Consider the following 22,697-nt stretch of genomic DNA (forward strand, 5'->3'; position numbering starts at 1 on the left):
GCACAGCGACCCGGTAAGGCATTGACCGCTCCCCGCCTCTCCGACCAGGTAGGGGACTAAGAATTAAAGTTTACCCCCTTCACCCCCCTTCACATAAAAGCCCTCCAAACTAACTGACTAACATTTAAGCAATGATTTACAGATGTTTAAGCGTCTCCCGGTCTCCAGGGAGGAGGCAGCCGCTACAGTAGTACAGACCTGGGTTGACCGTGGGTCGTTTTGGGTCAGGTTTGGCGCCAAACGCGAGCTTTGGTGCGCAGACGACATCCGGAAAAAATGGCCGGTTTTCGGAGCTTTTCGGTTTCTGGAACACCGGATAAAAGGTTGTGCACCTGTACTTTGATTAGGGTTGCATTTGGAGTATTGTGTGCAGTTCTGGGAGTCACTTCACAAGAAGGATGTGGAGGCTTTGGAGAGGGTGCAGAGGAGATTTACAAGAACGGTAGGTACACAAAAATGCTGGAGAAACTCAGCGGGTGCAGCAGCATCTATGGAGCGAAGGAAATAGGCAACGTTTCGGTCCGAAACGTTGCCTGTTTCCTTTGCTCCACAGATGCTGCTGCACCCGCTGAGTTTCTCCAGCATTTTTGTGTACCTTCGATTTTCCAGCATCTGCAGTTCCTTCTTGAACGCTTTACTAGAATGGTGCCTGGATTAGAAGGTTTCAGCTGCTGGAAGAAATACAAACTTGGACTGGTTCTCGGGAACGTCTGAGGTTGAGAGGAAACTTGATATAAGCATATAAAATAAAGATAGTGTAGACAGTCGGAGCATTTTTCACAGGTGGAAATGAGGGAGGAGAAAGAAAGGGGAGTGAACAGTGGGTGAAAGGGAGGGTTATTTGGGGTTGTGTCAGCGTGGGGAAGAATTGTTGTGTAGAGGTTATCTAAAGTTGGTGAATTCACTGTTCATAGTGTTGGGTTGTAAGCTGGCCGTATATTATGCCCTCTCTCTCGAACCCATGCATTCACCTGGTATTTGTTGTGTAGACCATGTGCGTGCACCCTGCAGCCACTGTGTGATGGGGTGGACTTGTGGGGGGAATGAACCATTTTAGGGTGGAGGATGGGTATGATGGGCAACATGACTGTTCTGTCCTGCCTGACATCTGTGTTTTTTGACAGGGACACCACTGCCGTTTATTATCATCTGGGTCATCACGAAAGTCCATTTTGATGATTTTGCGTAAGTGCGAGGAGTTATGGGTGGATGGAGGTTGCTGAGTTTCTGTGGCAACGGGGAGGGAGGGCTGATGGGTCTGTAAGTGGGGTGGGGGTGGAGGGGTGGCATAAAAGGACACAAAGTGCTGGAGTAACTCAGCAGGTCAGGCAGCATCTGTGGAGAACATTGATGGGTGATGTTTCGGGTTGGGACCTTCCTCTCATCCAGTTTTCTCCCCGCCATTCCCCCACCCCAGTCGGTCTGAAGAAGAGTCCCGACCTGAGACGTCACCTATCCAGGAAGGGGTTGGGAGAGGGGGGCAGATGTTGGGCCTGTAATTAGTTTTAGTTTAGTTTAGAGAGTGCGGAAACGGGCCCTTCAGCCCACCGAATCCACGCCGACCAGCGATCCCTGCACACTAACACTATCCTACACACTGGGGACAATTTACAATTTTACCAACCCAATTAACCTACAAATCTGCGCGTCTTTGGAATGTGGGAGGAAACCGGAGCACCCGGAGAAAACCCACACAGGTAATGGGGAGAACGTGGAAACTCCATACAGACAGCCCCTGTAGTCAGGATTGAACCTGGGTCTCTGGCGCTGTAAGGCAGCAACTCTACCACTGCCCCTCAGGATCCCATTAAATCTTTCCTCCCTCATCTTAAACCCATGTCCTCTGGTCCTCAATTCCCCTACTGTGGGTAAAATGCTCTGGGACTTTACCCCCTATCACCCATGTTTTTTTACACCTCTATATGATCACCCCTTTTTGTTCCCTTTCCCACATTCTCAACAACTTTACACCCCCACCAGTATAACATCACTTGTGTATAACCTTCCTCAGATGCTGCCGGACCTGCAGTGTTCCTCCAGCGCTTTGTGTTCTAACATTGACTTGTTCTTGTCCTTGCAGATGTTGGCAGATCATTGACTCCCCTTTCTGGTGGATCATTCGGACCCCGATTCTCATCGCCATCTTGGTAAGGAAGCAGTTGTTGTTTTCACTTTTTCCTGAGGGGTAGTCTGAGCGTTCAGAGTCTCAGGTGGAGCTGCTGACAACTCTATGCCATTTGCAGGGTGGCATGGTGGCACAGCAGTAGAGTTGCTGCCTCACTGCGCCAGGGAATCTGGTTCAATCATGACTGCGGGTTCTATCTGATTAGTCAATAGTCTATTTAATTGTCATTTGGACCCCTGGAGGTCCAAATGAAATGCCGTTTCTGCAGCCATACATTACACACAAATAGACCCCAGACACAACATAATTTACATTTTACATAAACATCCATCACATAGTTGTGATGGAAGGCCAAAAAAAAAAACTTATCTCTCCACTGCACTCTCCCTCCCCCCCCCCCCCCCCCCCCCCCCCCCCCCCCCCCCCCCCCCCCCCCCCCCCCCCCCCCCCCCCCGATGTCAGAGTCAAAGTCAAAGCCCCCGGCTGGCGATGGCAATTGTCCCGCGGCCATTAAAGCCACGCCGGGTGGTGCGAGGTCGCACACCGGGTCTTGATGTTGGAGTCCCCGGCGTGCGCTCGCAGTGTCCCGCGGCCATTCCAAGCCGCGCGGGGCGGTGATGTTAGGCCCCGCTCCACCCCGCAACCCGGGCGGGAGAAGTCGCCGTTGCAGGAGCCCTGAAAAGTGGTCTCCCTCCAGGGAGCCACGGGCTCCCGGTGCCGCCGTCCACAGACCTGCCGTTGGAGCCTCCGACTCTCCGGTAGCAGCAGCAGCAGCAGCAGCAGCGTTCCTCCACCGCTCCACCCGCTCCGGACTCGGCCAGCCCCGCGACGTTGACGGTGAGTCGGCACCTGAGTCCCCGGCTTCTTCTGTTGGAGGCCGCTCCTCGTTGCGGCCTCAACGACAACTGAGACCCGACGAAAAAAGGTCGGGTCTCCAGTGCAGGGAGAAATTTAAAAGTTTCCCCCCTCCCTCCCACCCCACCCCCCCCCCCCCCCCCCCACACACACACACACCCCCAACATAAAATAACAAAAAAACTACATATAACCATAGACAAAAAATAATAAAAACGCGGACAGGCTGCAGAGGCCGCTGCTGACCAGAGTCGCGCCGCCTACCAGAATTACATGTTCTCCCTGTAACCGCGTGGGTTTTCTTTGGGTGCTCCGGTTTTTGTCCACATTCCAGAGATGGTGGTTAATTGGCTTCTGTAAATTGTCTCTATTGTGTGGGACAGTGCTAGTGAACTGGGATCGCTGCTCAGCGCGGACTAAGTGGGCCAAAGGGCCCGTTTCCACGCTGTATCTCCAAAGTCCAAACGGAGTGAGCAGCGAGCTTACAGGAGTAAAGGATATTAGCTCAGTTAAAGTATGAGTGTCTTCCTCCTCCCATCTCTCCAGCACTAACATGGCTTTCCCTCTGCAGGTGAACTTTGTTTTCTTCACGTGCATTATCCGAATATTGATTCAGAAGCTGCACTCCCCTGACGTGGGACTGAATCAATCCAACCAGCACTTGTGAGTCTTCCACTCAATATCCCATTGCTCAGACTAGCAGGGAGACCAGATCAGTTAGACCGGGCTTCGCACTTTGAGCGAGGCGGCACGGTGGCGCTGCGGTGGAGTTGCCTTACAGCGCCAGAGCTCCGGGTTAGATCCTGACTAGAGGTGCTGTCTGTACGGAGTTTCTGCGTTCTCCCGTGACCGCATGGGTTTTCTCCAGGTGCTATAGTTTCCTCCCACACTCCATACATGTGCAGGATTGCAGGTTAATTGGCTTCTTTAAATTGTAAATTGTAAATTGCCCCTAGTGCGTAGGATAGAACTAATGCACAGGATGATTGTTGGTCGGCCAGTTTCCATGCCGTATCTTAACAAAGCACATTGCTCCACGTTTGTTTTTTTGAGTGCCGAAGAGCTTAATTTGTTTTTGCAAAAAAGAAAACAATCTGACAATTAAAAGGTACAGGGGAGAAAGTGGAGGAGATTCACCTGAGGTGGGATGTTTTGGTCATAAGGGGAGACTAGAAAGTGGGTTTATTTCAGTATTGGTATTGATATACAGGGCTGGTACAGTTGTGCAGCGATAGAGTTGCTGTCTTACAGCACTGTGGGTGCTGCCTATGTGGAGTTTGTACGTTCTCCCTATGACTGTGTGGGTCTTCTCAGAGTGCTCCAGTGTACTTGTAAATTTTAAAATGTCCCTAGTGTGTAGACAGTGCTAATGTACGGGGTGATCACTGTTTGGCATGGGCCGAAGGACCTGTTTTATGTTCTCTAGTCTATTTATTCTGGCACAGACCAGTGACTCGAGTGGGAGCTGACGAGAGTGGCTGTCTTAATGTGTGACTTTTCTTTACCTGCTTGGAACAGGAGGCTGGCAAAGTCGACCCTTCTGCTGATCCCACTGTTCGGAATCAATTACATTGCATTCGCTTTCTTCCCCGATCAATTAAACCCAAAAGTGAAGATTGTCTTTGATCTTGTTCTTGGATCCTTTCAGGTAAGATCCATACCGTCACTCCATCCTGGTTGTGCAAAACTCTGGCCCCTTCCTCCTGGCCCTAACTCCCCCTTCATTTTTTTTTTTTTTTTTTTTTTTTTTTTTTTTTAATTTCAAAATAGACTTTATTCAATTGATAAATATATACAATTCCTGAACCATTCAAACAAACAAAGTTCATCCGACATTTTCGGAGACTATATAAATTTTTCCAGTACAATATTTTTTTACATTCGTCAAATTTCACCAAACAGTCCCCCACCCGTGCCACTCTGTGGCCCCTGTCCAAGTAATAAATATAAACAATGTGTACCCAGTGCGAAAATTCCATCTGACATTTTCGTCGGCTATAGAGATTGTTCAATACCGTTTATGTCTTTTAAGTTCCACAATAATGTCCCCCATCCGTGCCACTCATGTGGCCCCCTGGCGTGGGATACCTTCCCTTAATTTAATTTGAGGGGCGTCTCCACCATACCGTGCCCCCCATGTCCAGCAGCAGAAGGACCCTAGACTGTGGCCCTCCCCCACCGAGCCTTGGCGTTGGCTGCACCAAGCTTCAGCGAGTCCCTTAGCACGTACTCCTGCAGTGGGCCAGTCGGCAACATTCCCTGACGGACATCTCGCTCTGCTGGGTGACCCTTCATCTACACCACGCTGCAACGGCAAGGCCACCAGCATAATCAAGGACCAGTCTCACACCAGTCACTCCCTCTCCTCCCCTCTCATCAGGCAAGTGGTACAGAAGTGTGAAAATGCACACCTCCTGATTCGGGGATAGGCTCCTCCCAGCTGATATCGGGCAACAGAACCATCCTATTTCTAAATTCTAGGACAATTTTCTAAATGGGGAGAGAATTCAGAAATCTGAGATGCAAAGGGACTTGGGAGTGCTGGTGCAGGATTCCCAAAAAGTTAATTTGCAAGTCAAATTGGTCGTGAGCAATGCAAATGCAATGCCAGCATTTATTTCAAGAGGGCTAGAATATAAAAGCAGGGTGTATTGCTGAGGTTTTATAAGGTGCTGGTCAGACCACATTCACTAAACTTACTATATAGTGAAGGGTCTGGATAGAGTGGATGTGAAGATGTCTCCATTACCAGGGCCAGAGGTCACAGCCTCAGAATAAAAGGACATGCTTTTAGGAAGGAGAGGAGGAAGAATTTCTTCATTCGGAGGGTGGTGAATCTGTGGAATTCATTTCCACAGACGGCTGTGGAGTCTGTCAATGGATAGTTTTAAGACGGAGATTGATAGATTCTTGATTAGTACGCCGTGTCATGGGTTGTGGGGAGAAGGCAGAAGAATGGGGTTGGGATGGAAAGAGATCAGCGATGATTGGATGATGTAGACTTGATGGGCCAAATTGCCTACATTTGCTCCTATCACATGATCCTCTCACCAACTAGAGAGTGGTCCTGACCTCCCATCTATCTTATTGGAGACCTTCGAACTATCTTTAATTGGACTTTACTGGACTTTATCTTGCACTAAACGTTGTGTCCTTCGTCCTGTATCTGTATACTGGGAACGGTTTAATTGTAATCATGTATTGTCTTTCGGCTGACTGATGGCACACAACAAAAAGGCTTTTCACTATACCTTGGTACACCTGATAATAATAGGAACAGAAACATAGAAAATAGGTGCACGAGTAGGCCCTTCGAGCCAGCACCGCCATTCAATATGATCCTTATGGAGACCTTCGAACTATCATCTTTACATATCTTGATTTGGACTGGACCTAAATGATCCTTCCCCCTTTCCCCATACTGGGAACCATTCTTAATTGTAATCTTTCTCTTGTCTTTCGCTCCTCTCCCTCCTGATCTGATGGCTCTCCCTTTTCACTCTCTAAAAAAAGGCTTTTCCACCTATAAATAATTGGTACACCTGATCTCTCTCTCCTCTCTTCTCAAAAATCTTCACTCTCTTCTATAAAGCTCTCTTTCATTCCTCTCTACAACTCCTCCCTCTCCCTATCTCTTACCCTCCAGGTCTCTTCTACATCACCCCCTCCCAGCATTTCATAAAATCTCCTCTCCTATTGATACTCTTCTCTCTCCTCTTCTATTTCCTTTATTCTCTTTCTTCCCTTCCCCCTTATCTCCGTTAGCCCTAAAGCTATATTATCATTCCTCTAAAGTCTCTTCTTCTCTAATAATTCTCCCCCCTTTCTTTCTTGTCTCCCCCCTTCTTCTCCTCCTTTCTTCCCTCTCTCTTCTCTTGTATAATATCCTCCTCTCTCCTCTCATCCTCCTTTTCTTCTCTTTGTTTCTCTGTCTTCTATCCCCTCTCCCCTCCTTTTTCTACCCTGATCTTCTCTTTCCTTTTTTAATCTTTACATTTTTCACCCTAAGTACAAGTGCAGTACACCTTTGCTTGCACACTAACTGCAACACCAGCAGACCATCAGTACCATGCTGGTTCCACAAAAATAGCAATCCTATTGACCAAATCTCCCCTCCATTTATTTCACAGGTTCAGGAACAGTTTTTTCCCCAACAGCCGTCAGGTTATTGAATACTACAACAACAACTAAGCTCCAAACTATGAACTAGGGGCAGGCTATTATTTTGCAGCAATAATGCTTTTTTTAAGTTTAGTCATACAACATGGAACAGGCCCTTCAACCCAACTTGCCCATGCTGACATGCATGCCCCGTCTATGCTAGTCTCACCTGTCTGTGTTTGGCCCATATCCCTCCAAACCTATGCTGTCCATGTACCTGTCCAAATATGATTTGTATGCTGTTGTAGTATCTGCCTCGGGTACCTCATTCTATATCCCCCTTCACTGCCTGTGTGGAAAACATTGCCCCTCGGGTTCCTTTTAAATCCTTCCCCCCTCACCTTAAACCCATGTCCTCTGATTCTCGATTTCCCGTACTCTGGGTAAAAGACTCTGCATTTACCCAATCGATTCTTCTCATGATTTATTTATTTATTTATTTTTCATATTATCTATTGAATACTGTGTTTACAGACCTGTTGTGCTGCTGCAAGTATGGCAGCACAGTGATGCAGTGGGAGGCCTGCTGCTCAAGTGCCAGAGAACTGGGTTTGTTGCTGTACAGAGACTGCATATTCTCCCTGTCACTACTTGGGTTTCCTCCCAAATCCCAAAGGCTTGGAGGGTTTGGAGGTTACTTGGCTTCTGTGAATTGCCCCTAGTGTGTAGGATGCGAAAATGGGCCCGTTTCCACGCAGTGTCTTTAGTTTAGTTTGGAGATACAGCGTGGAAACCTTAAGTGAAAGAAGGGGGGAGCAAGGAATGGAGAGGAAGGTAGCAATTGTATAAGTTACCTAAAATTAGAGAACTCAACGCTCATACCGCTGAGTTATAAGCCAGGGTCGATTGCCTTGCATATAAACTCTCTGCCGGGAAATCCTGCTTTTTCTCCTGATATAAGGTTCATGGATAAAGAGGATTTCAGATAACTCTCAATAGAATGCACTGATGATACTTAAAATGAAAATATGCTCAGCATTGAACAGTTAACTCACATTAAAGCAGACTTTACCTCAAGATGTACATGTGAAGCGATTAAAGGGAAAGCTACCTTTTGAATGGCAGCTTGTATTTTATTCAAACAGTGATGCATTGACCTTCTAATCCACATTAGAATTGATATTCTTGTCCACAGGGATTCATTGTGGCCGTACTGTACTGTTTCCTGAATGGAGAGGTAAGAGGCGAGATGAGAAATCTGTTACATATGTTAAATCTGTACCTACGTGCTCATGTTCATAAGTCCTAGGAGAAGAAATAGGCCATTGAATCAGACCCAAAGGACCCGCTGAGTTACGCCAACTTTCTGTGTCCATCCTTGTATCCACATGTACATACACACAAAAGCTACAACTTTTTATTTCTAAACATCACAGTTATTTGGGTTGCAAGGTGGCGCAGCGGTAGAGTTATTGCCTTACAGCAACAGAGACTCGAGTTCAATCCTGGCTACAAATGCTTGTCTGTACGGAGTTTGTACGTTCTCCCCGTGACCTGCGTGGGTTTTTTCCGAGAACGTGGTTTCCTCCCACACTACAAACACGTATAGGTTTGTAGGTTAATTGGCTTGGTGTAAATGTGAAAATTGTCCCTAGTGTAGGATAGTGTTAATGTGCGGAGATTGCTAGTCGGTGTCGACTCTGTGGGCCGAAGGGCCTGTTTCCGCGCTGTATCTCTAAAGTAAACTTATGTCACTGTCACCCATTTTTGCATTTTATTTTTCTATTTCAACATTCATAGATGTAAAGATGTTATATTGCAGTTTAATTCTCCTAACTATGGTAGTGCTTTACAATAACCTTTGCATTGACCCCATCCTGGCCATATGAAGCACAGAAATGTCTGTGCTCCTGTCAATTCTCCAATGGCATCGTTTTCAATGTAAATAGATTTTCGTGAAATGTTATCGGGCAAGGACAGATTGGCAGATAATTAGATTTAGTCCAATTGCATTTTCATTATATCTTCTACACTTCACGCTGCCTCAAGATAGCAGCTAACATAATCGGACTTATCCCATCCCTGTCATTCCTTCTTCCCCCTGCTCCCATCCAGCAGAAGATACAGAAGCTTAAAGGTGCACTTCTCAGGAACAGCATCTTCTCTGTTAAGAGGGTTCTGAATGGTCTTTCCATAAGCTTGGGCACTGTCTAATTCGCCTCTTTCCTATTGCAGTGAATCATTCAGTACCCCCTTTGCCTTGGGAACTGTTGCACTACAATATTCCACACTCGTATCTTTCACTTAGCTCTACCCATTATACTTCAGTTTGGCTTGATTGTATTTATGTATAGTATTATCTGATTTAGTCAGTCGTACAACAAGCCCAATTTGCCCTCGCTGACCAAGTTGCCCTATCTACACTGGTCCCACCTGCCCTTGTGTGCCCATATCCCTCTAATCCTTTCCTATGCATGTTCCTGTCCAAATGTATTTTAAATGTTGTGATAGTACTTGCCTCAACTACCTCCTCGAGCAGCATGTTCCATTTAATCACCACACTTTGTGTGGAAAAAGTTACCCCTCGGGTTCCTATTAAATCTTTGCCCCTCACCTTAAACCTATGTCTTCTGCTTCATGATTCCCATACCCTGGGTAAAGGACTCTGTGCATTTATCCAATCTATTCCCCTAATGATCTTGCACACCTCTATAAGATCACCACATCCTCCTGTGGTTCATGGAATAGAGCTCTAGCCTGCACAACCTCTCCCTATAGCTCAGGCTCTCAAGTCCTATCAATATTCTCATAAATCTTTTCTACACCTATTCCATTTTAATAACATCTTTCCTATAACAGGGTGACCAAAATTGAACACAGTATTCCAAATGTGGGTTCACTGATGCCTTGTACAACTGTAACATAACCTCCCAACTTCTATATTCAGAATTCTGACTGACGAAGGCCCTCTAGACCTCCCAATCTACCTGTGACACAACTTTCAAGGAATATATATATTCCTTGACCTATGGTCGTTTGGCATCATGTTTAAACCCAAACGTCCTGTTCCTGTGCTGTATTGTTCTATGGTCTACATGGATAACATGACAGCCCTATTTACCTGCAAAGCCACTTTCGGGGATAATGCTCTGCTTTGGAGCAATGGTCAGAAAAGACTACAATCAGAATTGTTTAGTCTAGTTCATTATTGTCACGTGAACTGAGGTACAGTAAAAGTTTTTGTCTTCATGCCATCCAGTCAAAGAAAAGACTGTACATGAATACAATCATGCCACCCACAGTGCACGGGTAAAGGATACAACATTACAACATTGAAGTCCAATTAACGATCGTTCAAAGGTCTTCAATGAGGTAGATGAGAGGTCAGGACCACACTCTAGCTGATGAGAGGACCATTCAGTTATCTGATAACAACTGGGAAGAAACTGTCCCTGAAACTGGAGATGTAGGATTTTGTACATCTTGTCTGATGGGAGAGGGGAGAAGAGGGAGTAGTTGGGGTGAGACTGATCCTTGATTATGCCGGTGGCCTTGCCAAAGCTGTGTGAAGGGTAGATGGAGTCAATGGAAGGGAGGTCGGTTTGGGTGATGGTCTGAGCTAAGACCACAACTCTGCGATTTCTTGCTGTCTTGGGTGGAACCGTTCTTGAACCATGCTGTGATGCAACTCGATAAGATGCTTTCTACGGCGCATCGGTAGAAGTTGCTAATGGTTGGGGACGTGCCGAATTGTTGATTTATTGTGGTGTGTGTGTGTGTGTGTGCAGGTACAGTCGGAGCTGAAGAGGAAGTGGAGACGCTGGCGCATCAAGAGGGTAGTGGGAGGAGATATGAAATATCACCAGCCTTCGGTTGGCAGCAATGGCACCAACTGCACCACCCAGATCTCCATGTTGACCAAGTGCAGCCCCAAGATCACAGACTCCAACATTCAGACCGAGTCCTCCATCTCCTAGGTCCAGGCTGACCCAGGCTTCAGCTGAACTCTAACCCCTGGGAAGCAACTCAAAGATGCGCAGATATTTGCTTGGGCAAATTTGCTAGAGTGGCACAGTGGCGCATCTGGTAGAACGACTGCCTCACGGAACCAAAGAGCCGGGCTTGATCCTGACCTCGGGTGTAGTCTGTGCATGTGAAGTTTGCACTTTCTCCCTGTGACCACGTGGGTTTCCTCCGGGTGCTCCGATTTCCTCCCACATCCCAAAGACGTGCGGGTTTGCAGGTTAAGTGCTTTCTGTAAATTGTCCCCTGGTGTGTAGAGAGTGGGTGAGAAAGTGGAATAATATAGCACAGTGTGAATGGGTGATTGATGGTTGGCACAGACTTGGTGGGCTGAAGGCCCTGTTTCCATGCTGTATCTCTACGACTAATATAAAAAGCTGAGACTAACAAAAAAAAAAGGCAGCTTTTGGCCTTTAGACTCTGTAGTTGCCCTTAGTGTGTAGTGGGATAACTAGTGAGAACGGGTAATCAATGGTTGGCGTGGACATGGTGGGCCAAATAGCCTGTTTCCATGTTGTATCTCTAAACTAAATCTAAACTTTGTACCATTGATTTGCTTCGAAACCCAGCCTTCCGGGGAAGATTCAGCAAAATAAAATCATTGTTGTATTTCTTGATATTGTTGTGTTGAACTTCCAATGGGTTGAGATTAGGAGAGAAAGTCATGGGTGTTTTGTTTTTACCTGGTTAAACTATGACATGGATAAAGCTAGACATGGTGTAAAAAAAAGACAAACCGCTGGAGTAACTCAGTGGGCAGGCAGCATCTCTGGAGAACATAGATAGGTGACCTTTTGTGTTGGGACCCTTCTTCAGACTTGCAGAATTGAGCATAGAACATAGATAACATAAAACTGGTGTGAACGGGTGATCGATGGACTGTGTGGATGGACTCAGTCAATGACCTGTTCCATGCTCCATCTCTAAACTATAGCAAGGAAACAGGCCCTTCGGCCCACCTGATCATCGATCACCTGTTCACAGTGGTTCAATGTTATCCCACTTTCTCATCCATTCCCAACACAGTTGGGGCAATTTTACAGGGGGACAATTAACCTGCAAACCCGCACGCCTTTCGGACGTGGGAGGAAAATGGAGGAAACCCGCAGGGTCAGAGGGAGAACGTGCAAACACCACACAGACTGCATCTGAGTTCAGGATCAAACCTGGGTCTCTGGCACTGTGAGGAAGTGTCCCACCGGCTGCGCCACTGTGCTAACTTGAAGTGTTGATCAGTGCCGGATTTAGATGAAGAGAGGCCCTAAGCTGTTCCACTTGTGAGGCCCCCAACGACCGGACAGCCATGGCGGCCAAATCTCCCACAATTCAAAGCGAGGGAGAAAGTGCCCAGCGCCGACCAGTTGCCGCTGCAGTGCGCATGCGCAGGGCGGCCGATGATGCGCTGGCCGTGGTTGTGCGCATGTGCAAGGCGGCCTGCCGTGCCGTGCCGGCGGATGAGGAGCGAGCGGAGCCCGGCGGCCCGGACACGGATAGCAGGGGGAGATGGAGAGAGAGAGATAGAGAGGGGGGCCGCCCAGAGTTGAACGGTAGATGTTCTGCCTTGGCCGGAGGCCCCCCTAGACCTCGAGGCCCATCAATTTTTTCGGGGGGCCCCCTAGAAAGTGGGGGCCCCAAGCTATAGCTTGTTTAGCTTGTATGTAAATCCGGCACTGGTGTTGATCATTGAAACAAATTGCAAGGTCCCTAGTTCGACCTGTAATATCTGTTGGTTCATTTCCTTTTCTGGATGTTGAGAACTGTGCTGTTGATGTAAAAATAAAAAACTGCAGATGCTGGGTATCTGAACCAAACAGAAAATGCCTGAAACACTCAGCAGGTCAAACAGCATCTGCTGGAAGAGTAACGGAGTTGAAAGTTCCTCGACCTGGAATATTACCTCTTACTTTTCCCATCTCGGCTGTGTGCTTCTGACATTTTCTGATTATTATTTTCAAGGATGGATGAAGTTGTTGTTATTGCTTATACATGTTGTCCTTTAGCTTTATGGCTGTTACGTAAAAGCAGGCTTTTCTCTTATTTTTACATTAATTGTGATGTGATATTGGTGAATTTATTTGATTAAAGAGCTGGATCTGTTAGCCCTCTAATTATCTGTGAGATCTTGGTTTGGCCACGGCCTATAATGTTACAATATTTAATTTTACATTTTGTATGAGTTTAATTGATATTTAATTTTATATTTCTTAAGTTTTAATTGAGTTTAACTGAAGTTGTGAAATTGACAAATCCAGTCGCTACATACAGATCTTTGCTGATACCATTGACTTGACTTTAGATTTAAGAGATACAGCACAGAAACACCGAGTCCGTGCCAACTAGCGATCACCCCGTGCACTAACACTATCCTAGACATGAGCTACAATTTTACCAAAGCCAATTGTCAAAGGTTACAGAGGGAAAGCAGGAGAATGGGATTGAGAAGAAAAATAGATCAGCCATGATTGAATGGCCTATTCTGCTCCTTTTGTCATTGTCTAGATTGAAAGAAAGGGATTGGAGTTAGCAATTAGTTCAATGGCAGGGGAGAAGATAAACAGGGCTTGTAAAACAATATTGTAGTCATAGACGAAGTTTCAGGTCAAGACCCTTCTTCTTAGATTGCCACCCCTTTTCCGCGGCCAACATGTAGTTGGGATGTGGTGGTGAGCCATGCAATTACACCGGGATAATGGACTGACTTGCCAATTGAACTCCAGGGGACACAAGAAACTATAGATGTTGCTTTACCAGAAAAAAACAAGCAGCATCTCTGAAGAACATGGACAGGTTACATCACTCCAGAACTTTGTGTCTTAACTGCCAAAGACATCTGCACTGGTGGAAGCAATGTCTTTCATATGCAATTTTATCAGTCCAACCTCTCGTGCCCAGCAACAGATGAAAGGCTGATTTATCAACAGCACCATTAGTGTATAGGCTACCTGTGGAAATTAAAGCTGTCAATAGATAATAGACAATAGGTTCGGGAGTAGGCCATTCGGCCCCTCGAGCCAGCACCGCCATTCAATGTGATCAACCTGCTGATCAACCTGCCTCCACCGCCTTCTGAGGCAGAGAATTCCACAGACCCACAACTCTCTGTGTGAAAAAGTGTTTCCTTATCTCCGTTCTAAATGGCTTAGCCCTTATTCTATTGTGTTCAATCTATTGTGAAAGTAGATCAAGGTATAAACTATTGTAAATAGACTTCATCCCAAACCAAACAGTTGCAATGTTCATTACTTTGCAATGAATCTTCTTTTCATGTAACCATGTAAACAAACTGTAATAACCAAAGTGGAGCCCTCTTGTACAAGGAGAGGCTGTGCAAACCCAGTCTGTTTTCTCTGCTGCCTCTGAGGCTGAAGGGAGACTGGACAGAAGTAGATAAACTGATGAGAGGTATAGATAGGGTGGACAGTCAGAATCTTTTTTTCCCCCCTCAAAGTAGAAATAGTTTTTAGACTTTGGAGATATGGTGTGGAAACAAAGTACCTGGAGGAAACCCATGCAAATCCAGTCGCTAACACAACCCTATATGAAGATCTTTGCTGATACCATTGACTTTACTTTAGACTTTAAAGATACAGTGCAGAAACAGGCCCTTCGGCCCATCGAAATGCAGGGGAGCAGACTCGATGGGCTGAATGACATAATTTAGCTCCTATGTCTTATTTACAGTTATTGTAGGTTAATTAGCCCACTGTAATATTGCTCCTGGTGGGCATGAAGGTGGGATAACATAAAACAAGTCTGTGAACCTAAAAAGGGCAGTATGGTGGCGTTGAATTCATTGCCACTGACTGCTGTGGAGGCCAAGTCAATGGGTATTTTTAAGGTGGAGATTGGCAGATTCTTGATTAATATGGGTGTCATGGGTTATGGGAAGAAAGCAGGAGAATGGGGTTGGAAGAGAAAGATGCATCAGCTATGATTGAATGGTGGAGTAGACTTGGTGGGCCAAATGACCTAGTTCTGCTCCTAGAACATGAACTAAACTAAACCTCCCATGTCCCCAAACTGCATAGGTCTCAAGGTTATTTGGCCATTTTAAATTGACTCTGGTGTGTGGGTGAGTGATAGAATCTGTCGATGGGATTGTGGGGAGAATGAAAACATTGGAATGAATGTAGGATTAGTGTAACTGAGTGGTTGATGATTGGTGCGGATTGTGCTATGATTCTTTTGGATTTCTAACACTCCATCAGCCCTTTACAAGGCAATTGAAAAGATAAGATACGGAGCCACCTGGAGAGTGAAATGGCAGCCGGGTGCTTGTTCTTGTACCCTGCACAATAGCACTGAGAAGAATCCACTTACTATCCACTGCTGGCAATAAGTAGTATATTCTTCTGACACAGAGGGCTTTGTGAGTCATGTGAAAGTCTCAAGTGCTTTTCATGATTTAATCCTTGAACAGAAATCTCTGCTTTGACAGCCTTCTTATTCGATCTGCCACTTTGTTAAACTGAATGGCAGTGACAGTAGTATATACTCGATGCAGCAACATAGTTATTGGGGTGCAGAACAGTACTACACAGGAACAGCCCATTCGGCCCACAATGTTTGTGCCAAACATGATGCCAAGTTAAACTAATCTCCTCTGTCTGCACATGACCCATATTCCTCCATTCCCTGCATATCCCTGTGTCTATTTAAAAGGCTCTTTAAAAAACACTATCGTTACCTGCCTCCACCACCACCCCTCGCAACTTGTTCCAGGCACCCACCACCCTACATGTAAAACAATCTGCCCTACACATCTCCTTTAAACTTTGTTCCTCTTGCCTTAAAGCTACGCCCTCTGGTCCTTGATATTTGATTTGTTTGGGAGTCGGGGGTTATGGGGAGAAGGCAGGAGATTGGGGTTAGGAGGGAGAGAGAGATCAGCCATGATTGAATGGCGGAGTAGATTTGATGGGCCGAATGGCCTAATTCTGCTCCCATCACATATAACCTTATGACATTTCCATCCTGTGAAAAAGGTACCCTTTCAATGCCTCTCATACTTTTATAAACCAATTAGGACCCCTCACCATCCAAGGGGCCAGAGAGAACAATCCTAGTTCTATCACAAAACTGCTTGAGTTGCTGCCTCACAGCTCCAGAGAAAGAACAATGTTAAAGTGGAGAGAGAGGAGAAACTAGTTCTAGCGTTTGCAGGATTGAACGTATGTACCTCAGTCGGATATTTGAATTTAACATTATAAAAGGAGCTTGATCGTATGTAGGAGTGTCGTAAGCCACGGATGTCTGTATATAATATTATAATATATAAGATTATGAGAGGTGGAGAGTCAAAATCCCATGCTAAGGGTATCAGAGAGAAGCGGGTGCAGGGTTAATGTGAGAGGAAGGAGTTTCAAAGGGGATCTGTTCAAGTGAGTATATTGTCATGTGTCCCTGTATAGGACAATGAAATTCTTGCTTTGCTTCAGCACACAGAACATAGTAGGAATTTACTACAAAACAGATAAGTGTGTCCATATACCATTATATAAATATATACACACATTAATAAATAAACTGATAAAGTGCAAATAACAGAAAATAGGTTATTAATAATCATAGTTTTGTCCGAGCCAGTTTTGATAGCCTGATGGCTGTGGGGAAGTAGCTATTCCTGAACCTGGTTGTTGCAGTCTTCAGGCTCCTGTACCTTCTACCTGAAGGTTGCAGGGAGATGAGTGTGTGGCCAGGATGGTGTGGGTCTTTGATGATACTGCCAGCCTTTTTGAGGCAGCGACTGCGATAAATCCCCTCGATGGAAGGAAGGCCAGAGCCGATGATGGACTGGGCAGTGTTTACTACTTTTTGTAGTCTTTTCCTCTCCGGGGTGCTCAAATTGCCGAACCAAGCCACGATGCAACCAGTCAGCATGCTCTCTACTGTGCACTTGTAGAAGTTAGAGAGAGTCTTCCTTGACAAAGGGGTAAATCCTTCACACAAAGTTGGTCGATGCCTGGAAAGTGCTGCTAGAGGAAGTGGGGGGATCAGATACAATGACTTTCTTTAAGAGGCATTTATACATACTTAGGTAGTGTTGCTGCTTACAGTGCCAGAGATCCAGGGTCAATCCTGACCACGGATGTTGAATGTATGGAGTTTGTACGTTCTCCCTGTGACTGCATGGGTTTATTCCGGGTGCTCCGGTTTCCTCACACATTCCAAAGATGTACAGGTTTGTAAGTTAATTGGCTTCGGTAAAAACTTGTGAATTACCCTAGAGTTGTAGGATAGTGCTAGTATACGGGGTGATCGCCGATCGGCATGGACGCGACGGGCCGAAGGGCCTGTATCGGTGCTGTAGCTCTCGCCTAAATGGGAAAGGCATAGAAGGAAAGGCACGAATTACTGGAGTAACTCAGCAAGTCAGGCAGCATCTCTGGAGAACATGGATAGGTGATGTTTTGGGTTGGGATCCTTCTTCAGACTCATAATGCACAAAGGGAAATGGTCTCAATGCGGGAAAATTAAATTGGTGGAGATTGGACAAAAGGGTTGGCATGGATTCGGTGGGCCAAGAGCCTGTTTCTGGGCAGGAAGACTCTGGCACACCAAGAACTACTGACTCTGCGTGCCCGTGAGGAGCTCTGGGCCGTGACCTTCATGAGTACAGTAATGTGGAAAGCCTGTAGGTTTCATATATCGCCACAGATCTGGGCACCGCACTCAAGGGGTCAGTGAGTACCTGAAAATACTGACAGAGTGTCACACAGCATGGAAACAGGCCCTTCAGCCTAACTTGCCTATACTGACCAACATGTCCATCCTACACAAGTCCCACCAGCCTGTGTTTGGCCCATTTCCCTCCAAGCTTGTTCTATTCATGTACCTGTCTAAACGTTTCTTATACATTGCGATAGTAACATGTAGAATAATGGATAGGGAATGGTGCAGACAGCATTAAAGTCACTGACAGCATTAAAGAAGTGTCAAGAAGGGCATTGAATTGTCCTACCATAGATGGGTAAGGACCATGTGCTGGAAATGAGATTGGTGCCCAAGGCTCAGTATAGATGTGGTAGGCCGAAAAGCCTGTATCCATGGTTGTACGTCTCCATGACTCTGTGAGATTGTCAGCCTGGTTTCAAAGAAGCAATGAATTGCCCTGGAAACCAAGAGTTAAAAGAACGGGGCTTTACGGCACGTAGACGCAGTGGTGGAGTTTTTGCCTTGCAGCGCCAGTGAACTGGGTTCAATCCTGACTCAATGATGTCTGTACAGAGTTTGTACATTCTCCCCATGACTATGTACAGAGTTTGTACATTCTCCGGTTTCCTCCCACACTCCAAATACATTAATTGGTTAGTTGGCTTTGGTAAAGATTGTAAATTGTCCCTAATATGTAGGATAGTGCTAGAGTATGATGATTGCTGGTCGGGGCAGACTCGGTGGGCCGAAGGGCCTGTTTCTGCGCCGTATCTCAAAACTAAACTAAACTAAACAAGGCCTTGCGCTGAAAGAAAGGTAAATTGTAAATTAATCTGCGGAAGCAACATTTCAGTAGGCGAATGGTCATTGTTTTGCATGGCTCTGCAGGGAGATGGGGGAATCAGTTAGCATTGATTCGTTCAACCTAATTAGATCATTTAATGTTGTTTGGAGTGTATGAGTAATCGAGACATGACATTGTGAGTGCATTGTGTACGATGAGAGAACAAGATATCGTGGATTGTGTAGGAAAAAAAAATTGGTCTTTGACTCTATCACAAAGCAAGGGCATGAATGTTGGCAGATGCCCCTCAAACAAGTACAGTAAACCCTCATTTTAATCGTCCTCTATAACAGACTTTGGTTATCGCTGACCGAATCTGTTGTAGACTGAGTTCTACACTGGTTGGATGGAGCGAATGGTGTTTTTGTATCGTCAGCTTAGTTTGGTTTTGAGATACGGCGTGGAAACACCAAGGCTGCGTCAACCAGGGACCAGTAGAGTGTTCCTTGTAGCCAGGGTCCGGAGGGCAAGGAGCACAACCACTCCACCTAGGGTCCACAGGGGGGAGGATTGGCTCTGCTGTCAGTGACAGAAGGACTGGTGATGAGATCTAGGGAGTGGGCAGGTCTGAAGATGTCCTGGTTGGGTTGGGTTGGGTTAGGCCTGGCCAAGCTGGCCATCCGTGAGTCACGGCGCCAGGCGGAAGAGGGCTTTGCCCAAGCCAGATGCTTGCCCCTTTACCAGGGTTATGTCCGTGCCTGGGTGGTGTTAGAGAGGGTGGTGTTATTTAATAATAATAATAATAATAATAAATTGCATTTATGGGCGCCTTTGAAGAGTCTCAAGGACACCTTACAAAAATTTAGCAAGTAGAGGAAAAACATGTAAGGGGAATGGAATAAATAGTAGAGACATGACTAGTACACAAAGTAAAGACAGAATTCAATTCAAAACACAATATGAGGCAATTCAAGCACAGATGAAAAGGGAGGGGGACGTGGGGCTAAGGATAGGCAGAGGTGAAGAGATAGGTCTTGAGGCGGGACTGGAAGATGGTGAGGGACATGGAATTGCGGATCAGTTGGGGGAGGGAATTCCAGAGCCTGGGAGTTTGGTGATTCAGTAGTATGGTGGTGGGTGTGTCATCACGGTTTTGGGTTTTTGGGTTTTTTGTATCGTATTGGTATTTAAATAAATTATGTTTTAATACAAAAAAAGGTTGCGCCGCCCAGCTTGAAAGATCCTCTACCAAGGGTTTAACCCTGCCCTACACCGTTCACTAGTTCTATCCTACACACTAGGAACAATTCACTGGGTGCAGGCCAGGGTTAAACCCTTGGTAGAGGATCTTTCCACTAGTACGAGAGTCTAGGACCAGAGGACACAGCCTCAGAATAAAAGGACATACCTTTAGAAAGGAGATAAGGCAGAATTTTGTGGTGGAATTTCATTGCCACAGACAGCTGTGGAGAACAAGTCATAGGGTATTTTAAACTGGTGATTACCAGATTCTTGATTGGTAAAGGGTCTTCAGCCCTGCCCACTCCCTAGATCTCGTCACCAGTCCTTCGGTCACTGACAGCATAGCCACTCCTCCCCCTGCGAACCCTAGTTGGAGTGGTGGTGCTCCTTGCCCTCCGGACCCTGGCTACAAGGATTGGTAAAGGTGTCGGGGATTATGGGGAGGAGGCAGGAAATGGCGTTGAGAGCGAAAGGTAGATCAGCCGTGATCGAATGGCGAAACAGACTCGATGGGCCGAATGGCCTAATTCTGCTCTTGTGCCTTGCAATTTCATGACTCTGTTCTCCCCACAGAACCATAAGTGACTCCTCCCCACAGCCATGTGATTACCTCTAAAATGGCCACTCAGTTCAAGGATATGTCAAGGTCATGTCTCATTGCATATCCTCCTTTCACCGCCTATCTGACACCATTTCACCTCAAGATTCAGATTCAGATTCAATTTTAATTGTCATTGTCAGTGTACAGTACAGAGACAAACCTTCGTCACTTACTCTACCCCTCAGCCAATAATCTTCCTTGATAGACACAAAATGCTGGAGGAACTCAGCAGGTCAGGCAGCAACTCTGGAGAAAAGGAATAGGTGACCTTTTGGGTTGGAACCCTTCTTGTGTCTATCATCAGTAAAAAAAAAACAGTATCTGCAGTTCCTTCCTACACATAATCATCTCCCCTTGTCGTGATCCACCTATCATTTGGCACACCCATCCCCACCTCTCTTTTCCAGCTTTCTTCCCGCTGCTCTTTTTAGTCTGAAGGACTCAAAATGTTGCCTGACCATTTCACGCCACAGATGCTGCCTCACCCACTGGGTTCCTCCAGCACATTGTGCCTTGCGCAAGATTCCAGCATCTACATTTGCTGCTTTTCCATGTTCATATCTAAAACCCTCTAACGCCACCATGCTATCTGCCTCTGCCACCACCCCTGGCAGCGAGTTCCAAGCTCCCAACACTCTCTGTGTAAACGACTTGCCCCACACATCTCCATTAAACTTCCCTCCATTCACCTTAAAGGGCTTGTCCCACTTACGTGACTTTTTCAGCGACTGCCGGCACCCGTCATAGGTCGTAGAACATTTTCAGCATCTTGAAAATTCAGCAGCGACCAGAAAGTTGCTACGACTCTTTGGGCGACTAGGAGACTACTCACGACCATACAGGCGACACCCTGGCAACGTGTAGCAGCGTCAGTAGTCGCCCAAAGAGTCGTACCTGGATTTTCAAAGTTGAAAATTTTCGACGACCTATGACGCCAAAATAGTTGCGTAAGTGGGACAGGCCCTTAAAGCTATCAATTAAATGTATTTTTCTGCTTATTTGATTGACCTTAATTGCTCCTAGCTACATCACACCAAACAGCACACACTTGGAGCAGAATCTCCCTGGCTAAATCCAGGTTGGTTGTTTACATAGCATCTCATGTGTTGTTACTTTCTCTATATAGCTCAAAGTGTCCGTTTATTCTTGTTATCAGATGGTCAGCTCATAGGCGGCACAGACGCACTGCGGTGGAGTTTCTGCCTCACAGCGCCAGAGAACGTGCAAACTCTATACAGAGTGTGCACGTTCTCCCTTTGGCCCCGTGGGTTTTCTCCAGATGCTCCGCTTTCCTACCACACTCCAAACATGTGCAGGTTTGTAGGTTAAATGGCTTATGTGTAGGATAGTGTTAGTGTACGGGGTGATCGCTGGTTGGTGCGGACTCAGCGGGTCGAAGGGCCTGTTTCTGCGCTGTATCTCTTGTTTATAAGTCTAAAGATACTGGCTAATGCACAAATGGACACAAAATGCTGGAGTAACTCAGCAGGTCAGGCGCCATCTCTGGAGAACATGTATTTCTAAAGTCTACAGTAAATTAAGGCTATTGCCTCAGAGCGCCAGAGACCTGGGCTCAATCCTGTCCTCAGGTGTTGTCTCTATGTAGAGTTTGCACATTCTTTCCTGTGACCATGTGGGTTTTCTCCAGGTGCTTCGATTTCCTCCAACACTCCGAAGAAGTGCAGGTTTGTAGGTTTAATTGGCCCTATAAATTGCCCCTAGTGTGTAAGATGTGAAACTGGGATAACATGGAAGCAGTGTGAACGGGTGATCGATGGTGGGCGTGGGCTCGGTGTGCCGAAGGGCCTGTTTGCATGCAGTATCTCTAAACCACACTAATCACACTCACCAATACCTGGCAAATAGCCTCTACGAATGTTATAAACTTGTGATTTGTCACAGGAACACACAAACGCTTAAGAAACCCCAAATGTATCCTCCTTTTTGAAAATGTTTGGTTTTTCATTGTTTCTTGCGCAATTTCACACTTTATCCAGAGGTTTACAAAGAGTGGCGAGTGCCAGGAACTTGCTGCTTGGGGCAGTGGTAGAGGCAGGCGCAAGAGCAGCATTTATTAGGCTTTTAGATAGATTGATTTAATTGTTTTAAAGATAGTGTGGAAGGTATTTAGGCCACCGAGTCCACACCAGCCATCGATCACCAGTTCACATTACGTTATCCCACTTGCTCATCCACTCCCCACATATTAGGTGCATTTTGTTTTACATTGGCTATTTAACCAACAAACCCTCATGTCTTTAGGGTGTGTGAGGAAACCGGAGCACCTGGCGGAAACCTATGTGGTCACAGGG

The 22,697-nt window shown here is 46.2% G+C and overlaps 2 protein-coding genes across 5 annotated transcripts in view; one reads left to right on the top strand and one right to left on the bottom strand.

Annotated features, from left to right (window-relative positions):
• The window catches only part of LOC129713939 (vasoactive intestinal polypeptide receptor-like), a 60,629-nt gene that overhangs the window by 34,105 nt on the left and 3,827 nt on the right, over window positions 1–22,697 (top strand). The window contains exons 8-13 of one of the 2 annotated variants that reach the window (XM_055663354.1): window positions 1,125–1,185; window positions 2,081–2,147; window positions 3,552–3,643; window positions 4,499–4,628; window positions 8,277–8,318; window positions 10,870–13,503. In XM_055663354.1, coding sequence (XP_055519329.1) covers window positions 1,125–1,185; window positions 2,081–2,147; window positions 3,552–3,643; window positions 4,499–4,628; window positions 8,277–8,318; window positions 10,870–11,058 — 581 coding nt within the window. In that variant the 3' untranslated portion in view covers window positions 11,059–13,503. Of the gene's footprint in view, window positions 1–1,124; window positions 1,186–2,080; window positions 2,148–3,551; window positions 3,644–4,498; window positions 4,629–8,276; window positions 8,319–10,869; window positions 13,504–22,697 lie in introns of those variants that run through there. The other variant, XM_055663362.1, reaches the window with a different exon arrangement.
• sec22c (SEC22 homolog C, vesicle trafficking protein) overlaps window positions 1–22,697 on the bottom strand; it is a 94,600-nt gene that overhangs the window by 28,763 nt on the left and 43,140 nt on the right. Inside the window, exon 7 of one of the 3 annotated variants that reach the window (XM_055663391.1) lies at window positions 6,985–8,306. The exons of 1 other annotated variant lie outside the window; for it this stretch is intronic. In XM_055663391.1, the coding sequence (XP_055519366.1) occupies window positions 8,133–8,306 (174 nt within the window). In that variant the 3' untranslated portion in view covers window positions 6,985–8,132. Of the gene's footprint in view, window positions 1–6,984; window positions 8,307–16,401; window positions 17,422–22,697 lie in introns of those variants that run through there. One more of the 3 variants, XM_055663408.1, reaches the window with a different exon arrangement.

This window comes from Leucoraja erinacea, chromosome 2 (genome assembly GCF_028641065.1).
Source record: "Leucoraja erinacea ecotype New England chromosome 2, Leri_hhj_1, whole genome shotgun sequence".
NCBI classification, from domain to species: domain Eukaryota; kingdom Metazoa; phylum Chordata; class Chondrichthyes; order Rajiformes; family Rajidae; genus Leucoraja; species Leucoraja erinaceus.